Raw genomic sequence first — 14,558 nt, 5'->3', positions numbered from 1 at the left:
TGGCGTAAATCGCATTTTTTCCCCAAACGAGTACGATTTTTTTTTAAACAAAATAATACCTAATTTGTAATCCATTTACTTTTAACATATACTTAAATTCAATGAGGTGCTTCCTTAAATGAAAAGTGTCCGGGTTTTCCCCGGACACTTCTTGAAACCCCGCCCGGACGGCCCCCGGACGGCCTCCAAACGAGGATAAATCCGGGGAAACCCGGACGGATGGCAGCTCTAGATGAAAGGCACATCATATTTGAAGAAGGACATGAACATGGCTGACGTCTATTTCTTTGATCTGAGGCTGACGTATTGATATTTTAAACAGAGCAAGAATTGGTAAAGAAACAGAACGCATAGGTGTGAGACAGAACTGCATTACATACTGGAGTGCAAGCAGCATTGAACATGGAAGAAACTTTTGCACATGGATTCATCAGAAGACTACTTTGATAATACTGTTATTCTAATAGTTGTATATTCATCTAATAGTAGATATTATAATTGGAATTAAAAGTCGCAATTTTGTTCAAATTCAATTATTGGCAGTAGGATATGGTATGGTCATCATCATGGTACCTTTATAGTACAAGTGAACTTGGAAGAAATAGCTATTACATTCTAAGACCAGTTTAAGCTGAACCTATTTTGATTACCTTACCAATGATTGATAACCAGCCATTGAGCTGGAGTAATTACCGAAAAAACTAACGTTTAATTGCACCAACTATGATTAGTAACTAACGACCATTTGTACGTAGATTATACAACTGATGTATTGTTGTATTTTAACTTAATGATTCTGTGTAATTGGTAAAATCATTTTTTTTGGTGGACCGTCGAAGTTTTGAAGAGTTTGTTTGTGGAGAAATATATTCTGAAAACCCTTGTTTATCATGTGTTTTCCTCTTAAAAATAAATAGATGACCAGATCAGAGAATCCATTGAAAAAAGTGGTCGTTAGAAGTTAGTTTTCCATCTCTATATCTTCAATCAAAACGTCTTAGGATATTAGGTGAAATAACACACTTAACTGCGAATGCTAATGAGTTACCTTAATGTGAAATTATGACACCAGATTTATCCGATACCTACGTATTTGAATCGACAGGATCAGGCGTGGAATCCACGAATATCGTACATGCTACAGACCAAATAAAACTTAGAGTAGAGAGATAATATGCCAGAAGAACTTTTCAAGCGTCTCATAACCAGCTTCATAAACTACCTCCATGTTCAGGACTCTTCATTATAACTCTGACTACTTCTAACACCTGACTAATATATCCTTCTCTTCTTGCCTACAGAGACCGCCATCATCATCACTGTCCTACGGTGGCGCGGTGAATGACGACGTTCGTTCTCCGGGCTCCGGAGGCACCCCTGGACCCCTCAGTCAGCCCCCGCCGCAGACACTCGACGCGACAGATCCAGGTAAGCTTCTTTGTTTTATGTCACCCTGGTACTTCGACTGGAAGGTGTATGTATGATTATGAGGGAAGTATCTTTGTAAAATGTCACCCTAGTGGTAGGTGTTGGTAAAATGATGAGATTTAAGAAATTTTCTGTTGCATGTCGCCCTAGTACCTTCACTGAGTGGTAGGTGAAAGTATAATGATGAATGTAGGTAGATGAAACTGATTTTATGATATGTCGCCCTAGTACATAAGGGTAGGTGAGAAGGTATGATGATGCAGTTGATAAAAGCCGTTCTGGTATCCTGGTGCTCATGTCTGAAACTTATGTAGGTAATGTTCTCGTCAAATAAGTTTCCTTCTTGAAGTAAGTGTTTCTTCAACTGACTTTTCAAAAAGGAGGTTCTAAATTCGGGTGACTGCATATTTTTTAATGTTTTTTTCGTACATGTTGCACAAACTAAGAAGAGCAAAGTTATTTGGTGACAACTGTTAGATGAAGTCTGAACAGTATTCAATAAATATAGTACATAGTTAATACCGTTTTGCAACATCGCCTTTAAAATTCAGCTGAATGGTTCAGGAGGTTTATAATTTATACAAAGTTACGACAGACTAAGATTCATCCATACATTCTGATAGGTTAATGGAGGTCGCGTTAAAAATACAGTTAAAATCAATAAATAACTTGTATTTTAACTACGTTATTTAGAGGAAATTCCATAATTACGTATTGGAAGGATGAAAATAATCATTGGTTTCCGGCGGTGAATACGATTTTAACACCTTAAACCAGGTTATTATGCCCATTTAGTTAAATGCTCATTATTTTGGAATAAATTATGGTTTTTTGCCGTTTTTAAATGCAACTACATAGTTAAGTTATAATGTTTTGGGCTTGTTCCACAGTGGTAGACAGGCGATGATATGCGTTGCGATATAAACGAAGATAATGAGCCCGGTATATCATTTGAAATAAGTATCTTGGAAAATATGCAAGTATTTTATTATGTATTCATTTGCATCAGATTAGGATACATAAAAAATAATTTTAGCAGTTTCCGATTTATGATTGCAATAACTGCGGCAGTTTCAGATAGAAATCCATCACAGTTGCATTAAAATATTTTCAACCGTGAGATTAGTCTGTACCTCATCATACTATGTAAATTTTAACGATCATAACACTGTTTTCTTGCTGCCAAACAAAAACTAACTTCTACGACGTATCGCATCGCTCGAGTGCGCTTCACATACCTAATGATGTTTACTATTGCAACCAAGTAACTACTTGTATCCGCTTTAGTAATCGATTCTCATCGGAATATACGATTATATTAATCGACTAACCAACCGATATCAGATTTCAGTCTTAGGTTCCGTATACGTTAAAAATAATATTGAATTTCAAGCAAATAGGTATAGAAAGCGACTAATAAATGTCGAGGGTGTTTATGCGACTCCTACGCCTCTGCCGTAACAATTAACATGTCCACACTTGGGATCTAGATCCGACATGACACGTCAACACTCTCTGAGAGCCAATTGAAACCTGACAGCTCCACATCGTCACGTCACTATCGCACGTCAAACTTCTTCTGCTTGAAATTTGTAAAAGAAGCGACCGGCCGGGCAGACCGCGCGTTTGTCAACGTTCCGATATCCGTCACGAACGCGAGAATCACTCGTCACTCAGCCGCGACATGTTACCTTACGGATCTCGATCGATTGTCATGTATTCATTCGTAAATGACTGATGGGTGTCCGTAGAACGGGACGTTACGACGTTCCGACACTAGCGCCGACCTCACAATAGGTATTGAAATGAGACAGGATTGTGTGCACGTATCGCCGATGCATCTCGGTTTATCGCTTTCATATTCCTATGCGCCTGGTAATTTGTGTGGGATTACATTGTGCTATTCATATTACTATTCGAAATATTCACATGTGTGACATTTTGATTTTTCCATGTAAAAAATCCGTGTCTCGAAAAAGGTGCGACTACAAAAGACGCAATCACTAGCGCAGCGTTTGACAGCTGTCAAAAATGGCCGACGCGTTGGCGCGAAAAACTAACAAAGCGTCAGCGAGTGTGTTTTTTTTGCATTTCCACGTAGATTTTGTGGAAAAATTATGCTTTCGACACACGTATGTGTAATTGTTTGGTTTGTCGCACGGCGGGAGCGGCGAAATGCTCGCCAAATTGAATTTTGCGAAGCCGCGGTGTCCGTACTGATCTGTAACTAGGAACCATTTTGTTTTTCACTTTTTTCTGATCTATCCATCGAGAATAAGTAATTGCGTAATATATCAGCGCGCTGCGGATTGTGAATCGTTTTGTGTCAGCTAGCGACGTCTCTCACGAGTGGAAAAAAATTATATGATTCAGTTGCGCCTATCTAAGGTTAAGAAGTTAACAGTTATTGTGCTTTTAACATATTGATATAATAAATCATTAGTTATTAGGTCACAGTTATGACTTGTCAGAAAAAGATGCAATTAATTTAATATCAATATTATCTAAGCGTAGGTATAATAAATACGATTATTATGTCAGTTGAAATATCTTTATTATGTGAGGCAATGCAATTAAATCTTTATGGTTGGGGCACTATAAAACAAAAAGATGCCAAAAACAATTAGGACCACAGAACCCGTTTCCCCAAAACAATAACCAGACTAATTAAACCAAAAATTCACTCGTCCTCGGGCCGCGTGCCATAAAGGGCTAACTCACTCCGTGAATTATTCAAAATTCAAAATTTGCCTATAATTCAATCAGTCCATGTCCCCTGTCTCCCGGGGGAGCGGGGGAACGGGGGAAGCGGGGCGATTATTTCAGAATTTAATATTAATTAACTGACGCTCTCGCCGTCCATAATTGCGTTTTTCAATTACCGAGTGACAATTATGCGAAAATTTTGGATCAGACAGCGACGCTGCTAATTGTCAATCGTTGACACTTGTGCCGATGATTTTTTTACTGAGCCGCCATATTTGTTGACGGACAATATTTATAGAATGTGATTTAAATAAGCGAACTTCATTTGTTCTTTGGAAACCTCTCTACACATCAAAATTGTTCTAAGTAGTTAAGCAATTGGTCCTTACGGGTCCTAATCTCCTATTCCCAAGCAATTGGGACATCAACAAACTTCTAGAAAGTCCTCAGCAAGACCTTCTTCCTGGCAAGATTCCAGAAAAACTGCAGCATTTTAAGAAGCCAGGGTTTTCACACATTTAAATTAAATCCAGTGTAGGCAATACTAATGTAGGCGTGTGAGCCACAGTTTTATGCTGATTACTTCTTTAAATAAAACATATTGTTTGCCAGGTGGACCTTTAATGGGTTTCTTGATCTTTTCTGCGTATCCTATAGGTTTAGAATCATTAGTTCATTTTGGATAAAGGGAACATATGGAGTTAAGGGAAGGGTCTGTATCTAGAGAAGATACTTCAAAGACCAACCCAGCTTGATTATTATTTATTCTAAAACAATCAGTAAAAATAGAGGACTGATAGGACAAGATGATAAAACTGTGACTCCTAAAAAGCACTAGGTTAAAGCATTACCCATACAGTAAATTAGAAAGCAATTCTTAACCAAAAGAGGCGTCAAGTGTAACTCGTACAAAATATGACGATTATTGCGTTACAGCACCCCAGAGGAGGTTGGGGTAAATATGAACACCAAACACAATTACTCGGCCCTGCCTTCGGGTTCCATTTTCGTCAGAATTCAGACAATATATATTCCAGTCACAGGCTGAATGACCGCTGAGTAGATGCTAGTGTGCTCAGAATTTACTAGGACTTAGCCCCATCCGGGTGTCGTCGGCATAGTCTAGTCGCGTTGCCTACATGTTTTTTGCTTGCTAATAACAGTTTTACGAGATGTCGTATGCAAAACAGGCTTGCGTAGTTTTTGATGGCGTTTTTTTTTGACGTTTGACGTATGTGCTTGCGTTTTAATTGTTTTAAGTTATTGCTGTTTTGTATGCAGCATGTATTCTAATTTGAGAGACTTAAACGGATATGGTATTGCCAGTAAATTGAAAACTGCTACCTAAAGATAGTATCAACGTTTTCGAAGGCACCTTCCTGAAATATAATAAATTGAAAACGAACTAAAGAATGGCAAGTTACTATCACAATGTTCTGCCATCAAAACTGCAAGTCAGCTTCAAGTGATCCAATAAACCGAACTCCAGGGACTTTAGCTTATCAATATTTCAGGCACAAAATTGAAAATTACCGGAACTCCCGGCTGACTTACATAACTCAAACCTATCGAAACCAATAAAATATTAACTGGCAACGTTTTCCCGCCATTTTTCACCGGCCATTCGACTTTCGTATCACGTCCCAGCCGCACTTACACTCAATGCTAAATGTAATCATAAAATTGTTGTTAATAATTCATGTTGGAAGGAGACAGAGGGATACGAGTGAAAGGGACGTGTATATAGGTGTGGGAGCGGGATTATTAAATTCTGTGAATGCTCACTTTGTATCTAATATCCGAATGTGTTTAATATTAGATTAGCGGAGGGTCGATGTTGCCCGACTTCCCCGGGGCGTGGTGCCTCGTGATAGATTCGCGTTAAGTTACGTTTTCCCCGAATTATGATTGGTTGATGGTTTCTCTTCATTTGGAAATGGAAAATTCGCCCTTTGAATGTTACCTACGTGTCAGAATCGTTAATAATTAGGGCCATTTCGATAGGTGATGGGGATCCACTGCATTATGATATTATGTAACAAATTATTGTAATATATCTGGGATTTTTTGTTCTTCACTTGATATATCATTAAACTGATTAAATCCTTCTTACTTTCCATTATTTACGGCATTCTTACACATGCCTTATATAGTTAATTAACCTCACTATTTCTAGCTACATACACTTATACATTGCGGTCATCTAAAACAAGACTTTTTTCATGTACCTCTTTGATTTAACTCACATATCAAATCACAGCGCAACCGGTTCACTGAGCATTAGTGAGACTACCAAAATTCTGGTAACTTGACCCTCAGCAAGGCTTCCTCATTTCCCGTGCTGCATCTGTGGTTTTGGACCTCAGGAGTCATGTGTCTTACAAAACGAAACGCAATAACCTGGTTTCAATTACTTTGTGTCATCTGAAATAATTTAATGTCGGCCATGTTTGTTTTCTTGGTTATGTTTCGTGTCTATCTATATTTGGTTTCTTTAGGTGTTCTGCAACTGCTGTCTTTTGGTTTAATTGAGCGAGATATTTAATAAGTTAATTCTTTGTTTATATTAATTACTGTTTCTTATCTATTTATCAGATTTCGTCTCCCATCTAAGGATAAGTCAGGTTTCATCAAGAGTATCTTTCATTAGGAACTTGTATTTTATATCAATATAATCAATTTTTATCCAAATTTTGCATCTCTTGTCGTAAAAACAACGTCACACATGATTTCAGTACCGTTTCATCACCGATCTTTCTTGCTCTAAAACTCTCTATTCATGACAATAGTAATTGTCAAAAATATCAAACATGTCGGCCATGATTGTCAAATGTTCCTTGTATTGTAATCCTTACATTACAAGGGCTAAGCCAAACCAAAGGGTTGCGTACAATGCAATCACACAGAATATAACTCCATTGTATGTCTGTATGTTGTATTGGCGTTGTATTTCGAATCATGGGACCATGGTTTTTGATACAATTGTATCTAGTTTTGTTTTTTTCTTTATCTATTTTTACTCGACTACTAAGAAATGTTATGTTTTTGATATAATCTTCATCATCATCATTGACTTACCTATGCTACTTCTGGATTGAATCAGATCTTTTGGGTTTTTCAAAATCTTGCAATTTAAAATTTTCTTGATCCAAACTTTTATATGGAGCATAATTTACTCAGAATTTTGTTAATTTTAGTAGTTACTTATATTAAATAGGTACTACTAAAAGACTAACAACTAAGCTGTAACGCTAACTTACTTAGAAAAATATGCACCATTAAATTCCCTCTTATCTTGTTCATTCCATACAATTTTAATAAAATTAACACCATCCCCACGGGACCCCACAGAGCACATTATCATCAGAACTCGCATCAAAAGGGTGAGAAGCGTCCAAACTGACACAATGACAAAGTGATTCGTCACGCATGACAGCTGCGCGCACGCATGAGACAGGAATACAACGAACAAACAAGAGAGAAAGGGATGCAACAAACAAATCGACAATTAGACCGATATGCGTGCTCGCATTTTTGTCATGTTTGGATTATTGTTAATTTTTGACCTGATTTTTTTGAATAGTACGCTTGTATGGGTACTTTGTTAGTCTTGTTGTGTATGTCAATGCATTTCTCTGAATGCAATGTGAGCAGGTGATGTCATTTGCAGTTATATTAATAGTTTTACTAATATTATCTTGTTTGGTGTCATGAGAGTGAGATTCGTCATCGTTGAATTGGTTTTTCCCGCTGATTTGACTATTGTTTTGTAAACCTTCGTTTGTATTGTTTACGACCTAACCTCTATGATACCTAGATATTTATTTATGAGTTATTGATCTTTTGAAAGCCTGTACCTAGTTAGAAAATTAAACCAAATTATTAACAGATCTATCTACTCTGAATATAGATGGAGATTTTATGTCTACTTACACTAGACATAAAAATTGCCTTTCACCAAGTATATAGATCATCTCGTATATAGATCCTTATTTGTAGTACCTCATATTTCTACAATACTTATAGATATAGCTTCCTAGCGTAAGGTTTACTCACTATTGTCAAATTTATTCAAAATTCACAATGCGAGTGCGTTTGTTCGTACGCATGTTGTAAACTAAGTACAGCACTCATTAAAGAAGGCTACTGTTCACTCTTTTATAAAAGACATTCCTAAACTGACCAGTTTAAGCTGACCCATCGTTTGTATGACCTCAGAAAAGGTTCTACTCCTTTCCCTTCCCCAAAATGTTAAGCAGGTCACGTATAGCTGGACGACGCATTAACATTTTTTAGCATTGAAATATTTATTTAAGTAGCCTATTTGTGTGTTTGTCTGCCACTCGAAAGGGCACGAAATGGTAGCAATATGTCATCGGAGAAATTTCTTTGTGATAGTTATAGTTTGGTTTTACATTTTCTTACAGTAGCTCGTATATTTATGTGGATGAGTATTTTTTGCATACTATAGTTCGGCCATTCAGAGAATGCGTTCCTGACACGTCGCGATTGAACTGACGACGTAACTTTGCAATGGCGTTGCAGTTACGATAAAAATATTTTTGCTGGTTGTTTACCGTTTTAACAATTGAGGAGCATTAAAACAACATTATTATATCAATAATCAATGAATGTTATTACGTCGTCAGTTCAATCGCGACGTGTCAGGAACGCATTCTCTGAATGGCCGAACTATAGTTAATGTAATATTAGTAGAAAAAGTCACTACAAGTTCATCGACCACTAAAAAGGTATCATACCTATTCCACAAACTCTTTGCTTGCGAATTCCAAATTCAAAACATCTCAACTTCCATATGCTGGCTGCCAGGTCAGCTGTTCCTATTTCAAATTCACAATTCAAATGAAGAATGTTATGCAATTCCGCCTTAATTTCGGATGCAGCGTCGTCCCGAGTCCAGGTGACATAGGAATGCAGCTAGGAACTGTTCTGAATGTCTTAAATGCCTACAATGTTTGCGAAAATTAGATTTCAGGCGAAATAAAGTGTACCTGTGTATTCTGCAACTGGAATTCCAGATGGCAGTTATTTTGATTCCGTTCCAAAGTTTTGGCTCGCGTGTCGGAAGAACGTTTGGAATAAGCTGGGAATAAGAACTCTTTGGATAGGAATTGGTATGTTGACGTTTGGTTAGGGGTACTTGATGGAATGCTTATGGTGTGGCAAGCTTTTCGTTTAATCCATAGTCTTATAGAGCTACTGTAACATACTGTTGGTCTAATGGCACGACTGCTGTGCACGAGGTCTCAGTTTCGATTCCCGAGACGGGTCGAAATTACTTGGACGCCATTGCTCATATAGAAGAGTTTCTGAAGCACGATATTTCAAAAAATAGAATCTATTGAACGAAGTACGAACCTGCTCAGGTGGACACTTAATATAAGCAAATCCAATACCATTACATATTCCCTCTTATCCGGCATTTGACACAAAAATACATAATTTTAACACGTCTGCCTGCATAGACAAACACAGAATAATTTCAGACAAAACCAGGATAGCAACAGTACCTCAAAATTTCAGACAATCCCTCATTAATATGTAAGTAGAGGATTTTGAAAAACGGACAGCCGTGTCGAATCGACGCAAATCACTTATACTTGACCGTTTTAAAGAATTTGAAGCTAGTTTTAGAATGAATTTTCACGGCTTTTGTACTAAAATTGCGCGACTTTTCTTACATATTGCTTAGGATTCTTACATTGTTAAATTTTGGAATTAATCGTTCTGCATTGTCGTCTTGTTCTTTCATTGTTTTTAAGTATTTTTTCGCTTTGTACGGTTTTAGGTCGTATGTGAAATGGCCTGTGAATTATTTATTTTCTGTACTTGTGTTTTTTTTTCTGGGAAGATGTGAGAGTCTGTCTATTGTTTTTTGTTAAGCTTAACTTTGAGGTCGAAAAGATGGCGATTTAATATGTATAGGGAATGTTATTTGCATGGTTTAGTAGTACCAGATAATGGAGTGTTATCAGAGGCGTTTTCGAAAAGTAAACTTGTCATTGCTTGCTAGTAATTTCGCAAAAAATATGATTATGTGCTTAACTTTACTATATATGTAGTAACAAACTATTATTTGTTATGATAATTGACAACCATTTCTTGTCATTAAAAAACCTGCAACTTTGTTAAACTTACAAAAAAGGACATTAATATAAACGACGCCCATTATCAACATTAACGTTTACCAGGACTGCATAAAAAGTGAGAAAATAGCAACACTGCACTTTCACTTTGTATCCAAGTTATGTATCTTTGTTAGATATTTATTGCAACGATTCTAACGGCAGCTGTTTTTATATGGCAACATTAATTGTAAAAAAGAAAATAGTAGAACAAAAAACAGCATTTCTCCTATCTTTTTATATGTAGTGTGACATAGAGGGGACCATTTTAATAAAAACGATTTTCGCTACATTCCAAAAAAACAATAACAACAAATTGTCGCCATGACACCCGTCACCCATTTCCAGCACATAGACAAACAAATAATTTATTCATGTGAGCAAGTCCCACCCATCCTTGCTTAACTTCTGTCAATCACCAACAATGCAGAAATTATCATACCTTTGTAAGGGGACGCGAAAATATTTTGATTAAAAATTTATTCCACCAGCCAAATGTGGGGTAGATTTTTACACCATCCGGCATCGAACCCCCGGCCTGACAGATGTCAATCTGTGAAGGGATGGTTGTTTTTTTTGGCGAAGGGTAATGGTGATAATGTTGGGGAATGTGGACGTTAAGCGTTTGACTGCGGTTCGATTCTAAGCCGATGTAATTTGTTTAGATTAATTTTGTTGGAAAATCTGATTTGCTTGTTTAATTTTGTCACTTCTAACATTTAGTATTTTTGATATTAAAGATGTTTAAATCATGATTACATACATATCTAACTGTCCTTAAGTACTAGGTTATCAGAAATTAAAAGAGATATAACCACGTAAACAACAAAATTCTACATCATAGGTTCGAATTCGCGTTCCAATTTTGAACAAGTTATCAATAGACCTTTTCTTTATACTGAACTTCTCTTCGAATATGACACCCTAGTACTTACATTGTGCTTATAACATAACCTGATAAAATAAAACGGTCCCTGGTCATTGCCCACACTGACCGGGCATTGCCGCGTCACAGTAATTGTATGAGACACGTACATAAATATTAATGTCTGTCCGTCTGTTAATGTTACTAGCCAGAGGGTAAGTTCGCAGTTTTTGATAAAGCATTTTTTCATTTTATTTATGGTTTTTATAAAAATATGCGGAAATATATGTATTTAAATAGGAATACCATTTGCAAAAATATAGCACTTGAACCTTTCGTAAATAGGACTCTTTTTTTAAATAAAACCTATTTCATTCATTCATAATAAAATTCTATATTCAAAAACCTAAAGAACGGAATGAAAACGACCTCTAGTTTTGGGGTTCCGCACATAAAATACATAAGAACCTTTACCGTGATATTTTCCTCCAAAATTATAGTGTATATGATTTGGTACATGGTCCCTTTGGGAGGGCTATGAGTGGAATTCAGCGAGATGCGGCCCTCCGGCCCTCCCCTTGCAACCAAACCTCTTATTAGGAATAGTCTCTGATACCTCTATGTTGTACCGTTCACAAAAAATATCTATGTAAAACTTGTACCACCAATAAGAATATATTGTACAAAATACGTCTTTCTAATTGGTCAAATCCGATTTTCATTTTATCTAAGTAGAAAATAATTTTCTTATTTCCCGACCCCGTTGTTTACGATACAAGAAAAAGATACTAGAATTATCCAAGCTTGTTACTTGCGAGCGAAAGCTTCATAAATAAGGAGCAAATACCTAGTTACAGCCACAAATAAGTATTATCCTGGAAGAAAATATTCTTGGTAAAGGAACATTGGATAAATTACAGGCACCTGAATACCGAATAACAAACATAGAGGGTTTTTTTAACTCCAATAAACGTTCTGCTGACCGGCCAAAGTACAAAAAAAAACTTGATATTTATTTAGGAATTCGCGGTCATTCTACGTAAAATATATAGAGCAATAGTTCCCTCCGCCATTGTGTCCGTCCGTCCAAACATCGGCCCTTTCATTAGCCCCCGTGTAATTTATTTGAAAAAATATTTACGAATTTTCTTGTACGCCGCTTTGCCACGATATATGGTTACAGCAATTTCGGGTTTCCCGTTCACATGTTTGCATGTTATGTTGACCTAGCAGTTTCTGTTATGTTGCTAGTTTTTTGCTCAAAATGTGTTTTCTTCTTTTTTCAGGTAAGCAAGTCATTCTTGTATGAGACGTGTTGTTATATCGGTAAGTTTAGCAAAAATAAGGAAATATATAATTTAGTTTTGTGACAAAATTATTAAATTTAATTATTATATAGATTTTCCGCAATCCATTTAACATATTTATGCAAAATCGAAAGTCCCGCTCAACATAAGCAGAGAAAGTTAAGAATCAGATTTAAAACGATTATATTAATTCATCCGTTAAATCTAAACATTACTTACTGTTCTAAGTTTAATGTCAGCTATACTTAATTCTCATCACGTGCTCTCCGTCTGCCGGTCCCCTCGGAGGCCTAGCGACATTTTATTTAATCAAGAACACTTTTTAACATTCTTTGGACGCACTCACAATATTTTCTAAACGTGAACATGAAAAAAAATATATAAAAATAACTGACGACACTTCATGCTTTCATTAAAAACGGGGCGAAGGGCGTTCACTTAGAACGAACAAATTAAAACATATATTTTTGCTGTATACACAATTTTCTCGTTAGAAAAGCGTTATATTATATTTTACAACTTTTGAACGTTCTAAACATCATAAAACTCTGAGGACTTACGAGGAACAGCATCTTAAACGATGATTACTAGAAAAATATTAATGAAACCATTATTTATAATTTCCATCGCGATCGCCGTAAAAATATGTTAATTAAAATGGATTTTTCCCGAATTATCCAGCGTCCAGGGCCGCATTCTAACCAGGTTTACGGCGTCGTAAAATAATCTTTTTTTACTCGTGTGTCCTGCGTTCGCGAGCATAAATTTAAGATTTTGTCAGATTTATTAAGTAGGTCTTGTGTGAATTTGTCGTAAATGTCCGATAGTATTTTACTGCCGTTGGATTATTACATTTTTTAAGTAAAAAAGTAAAAACAGCTTGTCACGACTCGGGGCGTTTTTAATTTCATTTTTTTTTGTAACTTTGTCGATCGTTAAATTCAGAGCTTAAATTCTTGGGGTCAATTAGACTATTTCAACAAAGCCCATAAGGTTTTTCATTAACAATTTTTATTGGTCTATAAAATCTCTAATTGTAATTAATATTTTTTAAACACTTAAACGTCTTCACTTCGAGGCATCGTAAAATATGGCAGGAAATAAACTTGCCCATAGCCATGGGTCCAAATTAATGAAAATGGTAATTAATATGTGTAATCACATAAATATTATTTAAAACAAATTAATTTCCATAACTATCGCTCAATAAGCATAGACATTAAACATTTAAGTGCTCTTGAGTCTACATAAATTGTTGATGCTATCAAAGAGTTCCCCAAAAAGTTTGAAACTCAAATAAACTTATCATTTGGAAAAGTTAAATATTAAAAATGCATTTGGCTGCATTTCCTTTTGCTTCTTTCTTTGCCTTTTTCTTCGGTACGGTCCCTTAATGACTCGGAGCATTAGTTATCTTTAAATTACGATAGGTACTCTTCTGGGGGGTGGTAAAGAAAAAAAGGTAAAGATTGAAGGGTGAAAGTGCCAGGGAAGTGTTGATAACGAGGATTCAAATAGGGCTCTTATCTCCCGCTTTTTGTGATAGCCAGAAAAAGTAATTAAGTCTTTTTTTGTTTTGTCAAAAAAGAAATTAGATTTGAAACGGGCCTCGGCTGAGTTAATGTATTTGTGATGTTTTTAATTAGGAGATTGTGCATCCTCGGCGAATGTTTAGTTTTATTTTTATGTTTAATCGTTAAAACATAATTCATTCATTGTTTATTGGCGCCGCGTCCCGTGAGATATTGATAACGACGCTTCAGTGATTGTGAACACAAAACATTTATACAGTTCTTTTTAATTCCCTTTTGCGTAAAATTGAATAGAAAAAATGTTTTGTTCATTAAGTCTGTGTTTATGAGGATCTAGTACATAAAGTATGTAGTTATGTGCAATCTAGATCGCGACGGTAAGAAAGCTATCATTAAAACCTATAAAGATAGGAGCAGTGCAGACTGAGGCACATGCTAAGTGCCTCACAATGCAATATTATTTATGAACTACTGCTCTATAATTATAACTGATATCAACTAGTAAAGTAACACCTAACGATACATTTTGCTATTATTTTTAATTACATTACATTAAGCATAACGTGAAACATAA

At 36.0% G+C, this 14,558-nt stretch overlaps 1 protein-coding gene across 4 annotated transcripts in view; it reads left to right on the top strand.

Annotated features, from left to right (window-relative positions):
* Positions 1–14,558, top strand: part of LOC124640375 (homeobox protein homothorax) — a 256,533-nt gene that overhangs the window by 99,070 nt on the left and 142,905 nt on the right. For all 4 annotated transcript variants that reach the window (XM_047178120.1, XM_047178119.1, XM_047178118.1 and 1 more), the window contains exon 7: positions 1,302–1,428. In XM_047178120.1, the coding sequence (XP_047034076.1) occupies positions 1,302–1,428 (127 nt within the window). The remainder of the gene's footprint in view (positions 1–1,301; positions 1,429–14,558) is intronic.

Source organism: Helicoverpa zea, chromosome 20 (genome assembly GCF_022581195.2).
Source record: "Helicoverpa zea isolate HzStark_Cry1AcR chromosome 20, ilHelZeax1.1, whole genome shotgun sequence".
Lineage (NCBI taxonomy): Eukaryota > Metazoa > Arthropoda > Insecta > Lepidoptera > Noctuidae > Helicoverpa > Helicoverpa zea.
Note: the sequence above shows the minus strand (reverse complement) of the source record. Positions and strands in the feature narration are given on the sequence as shown.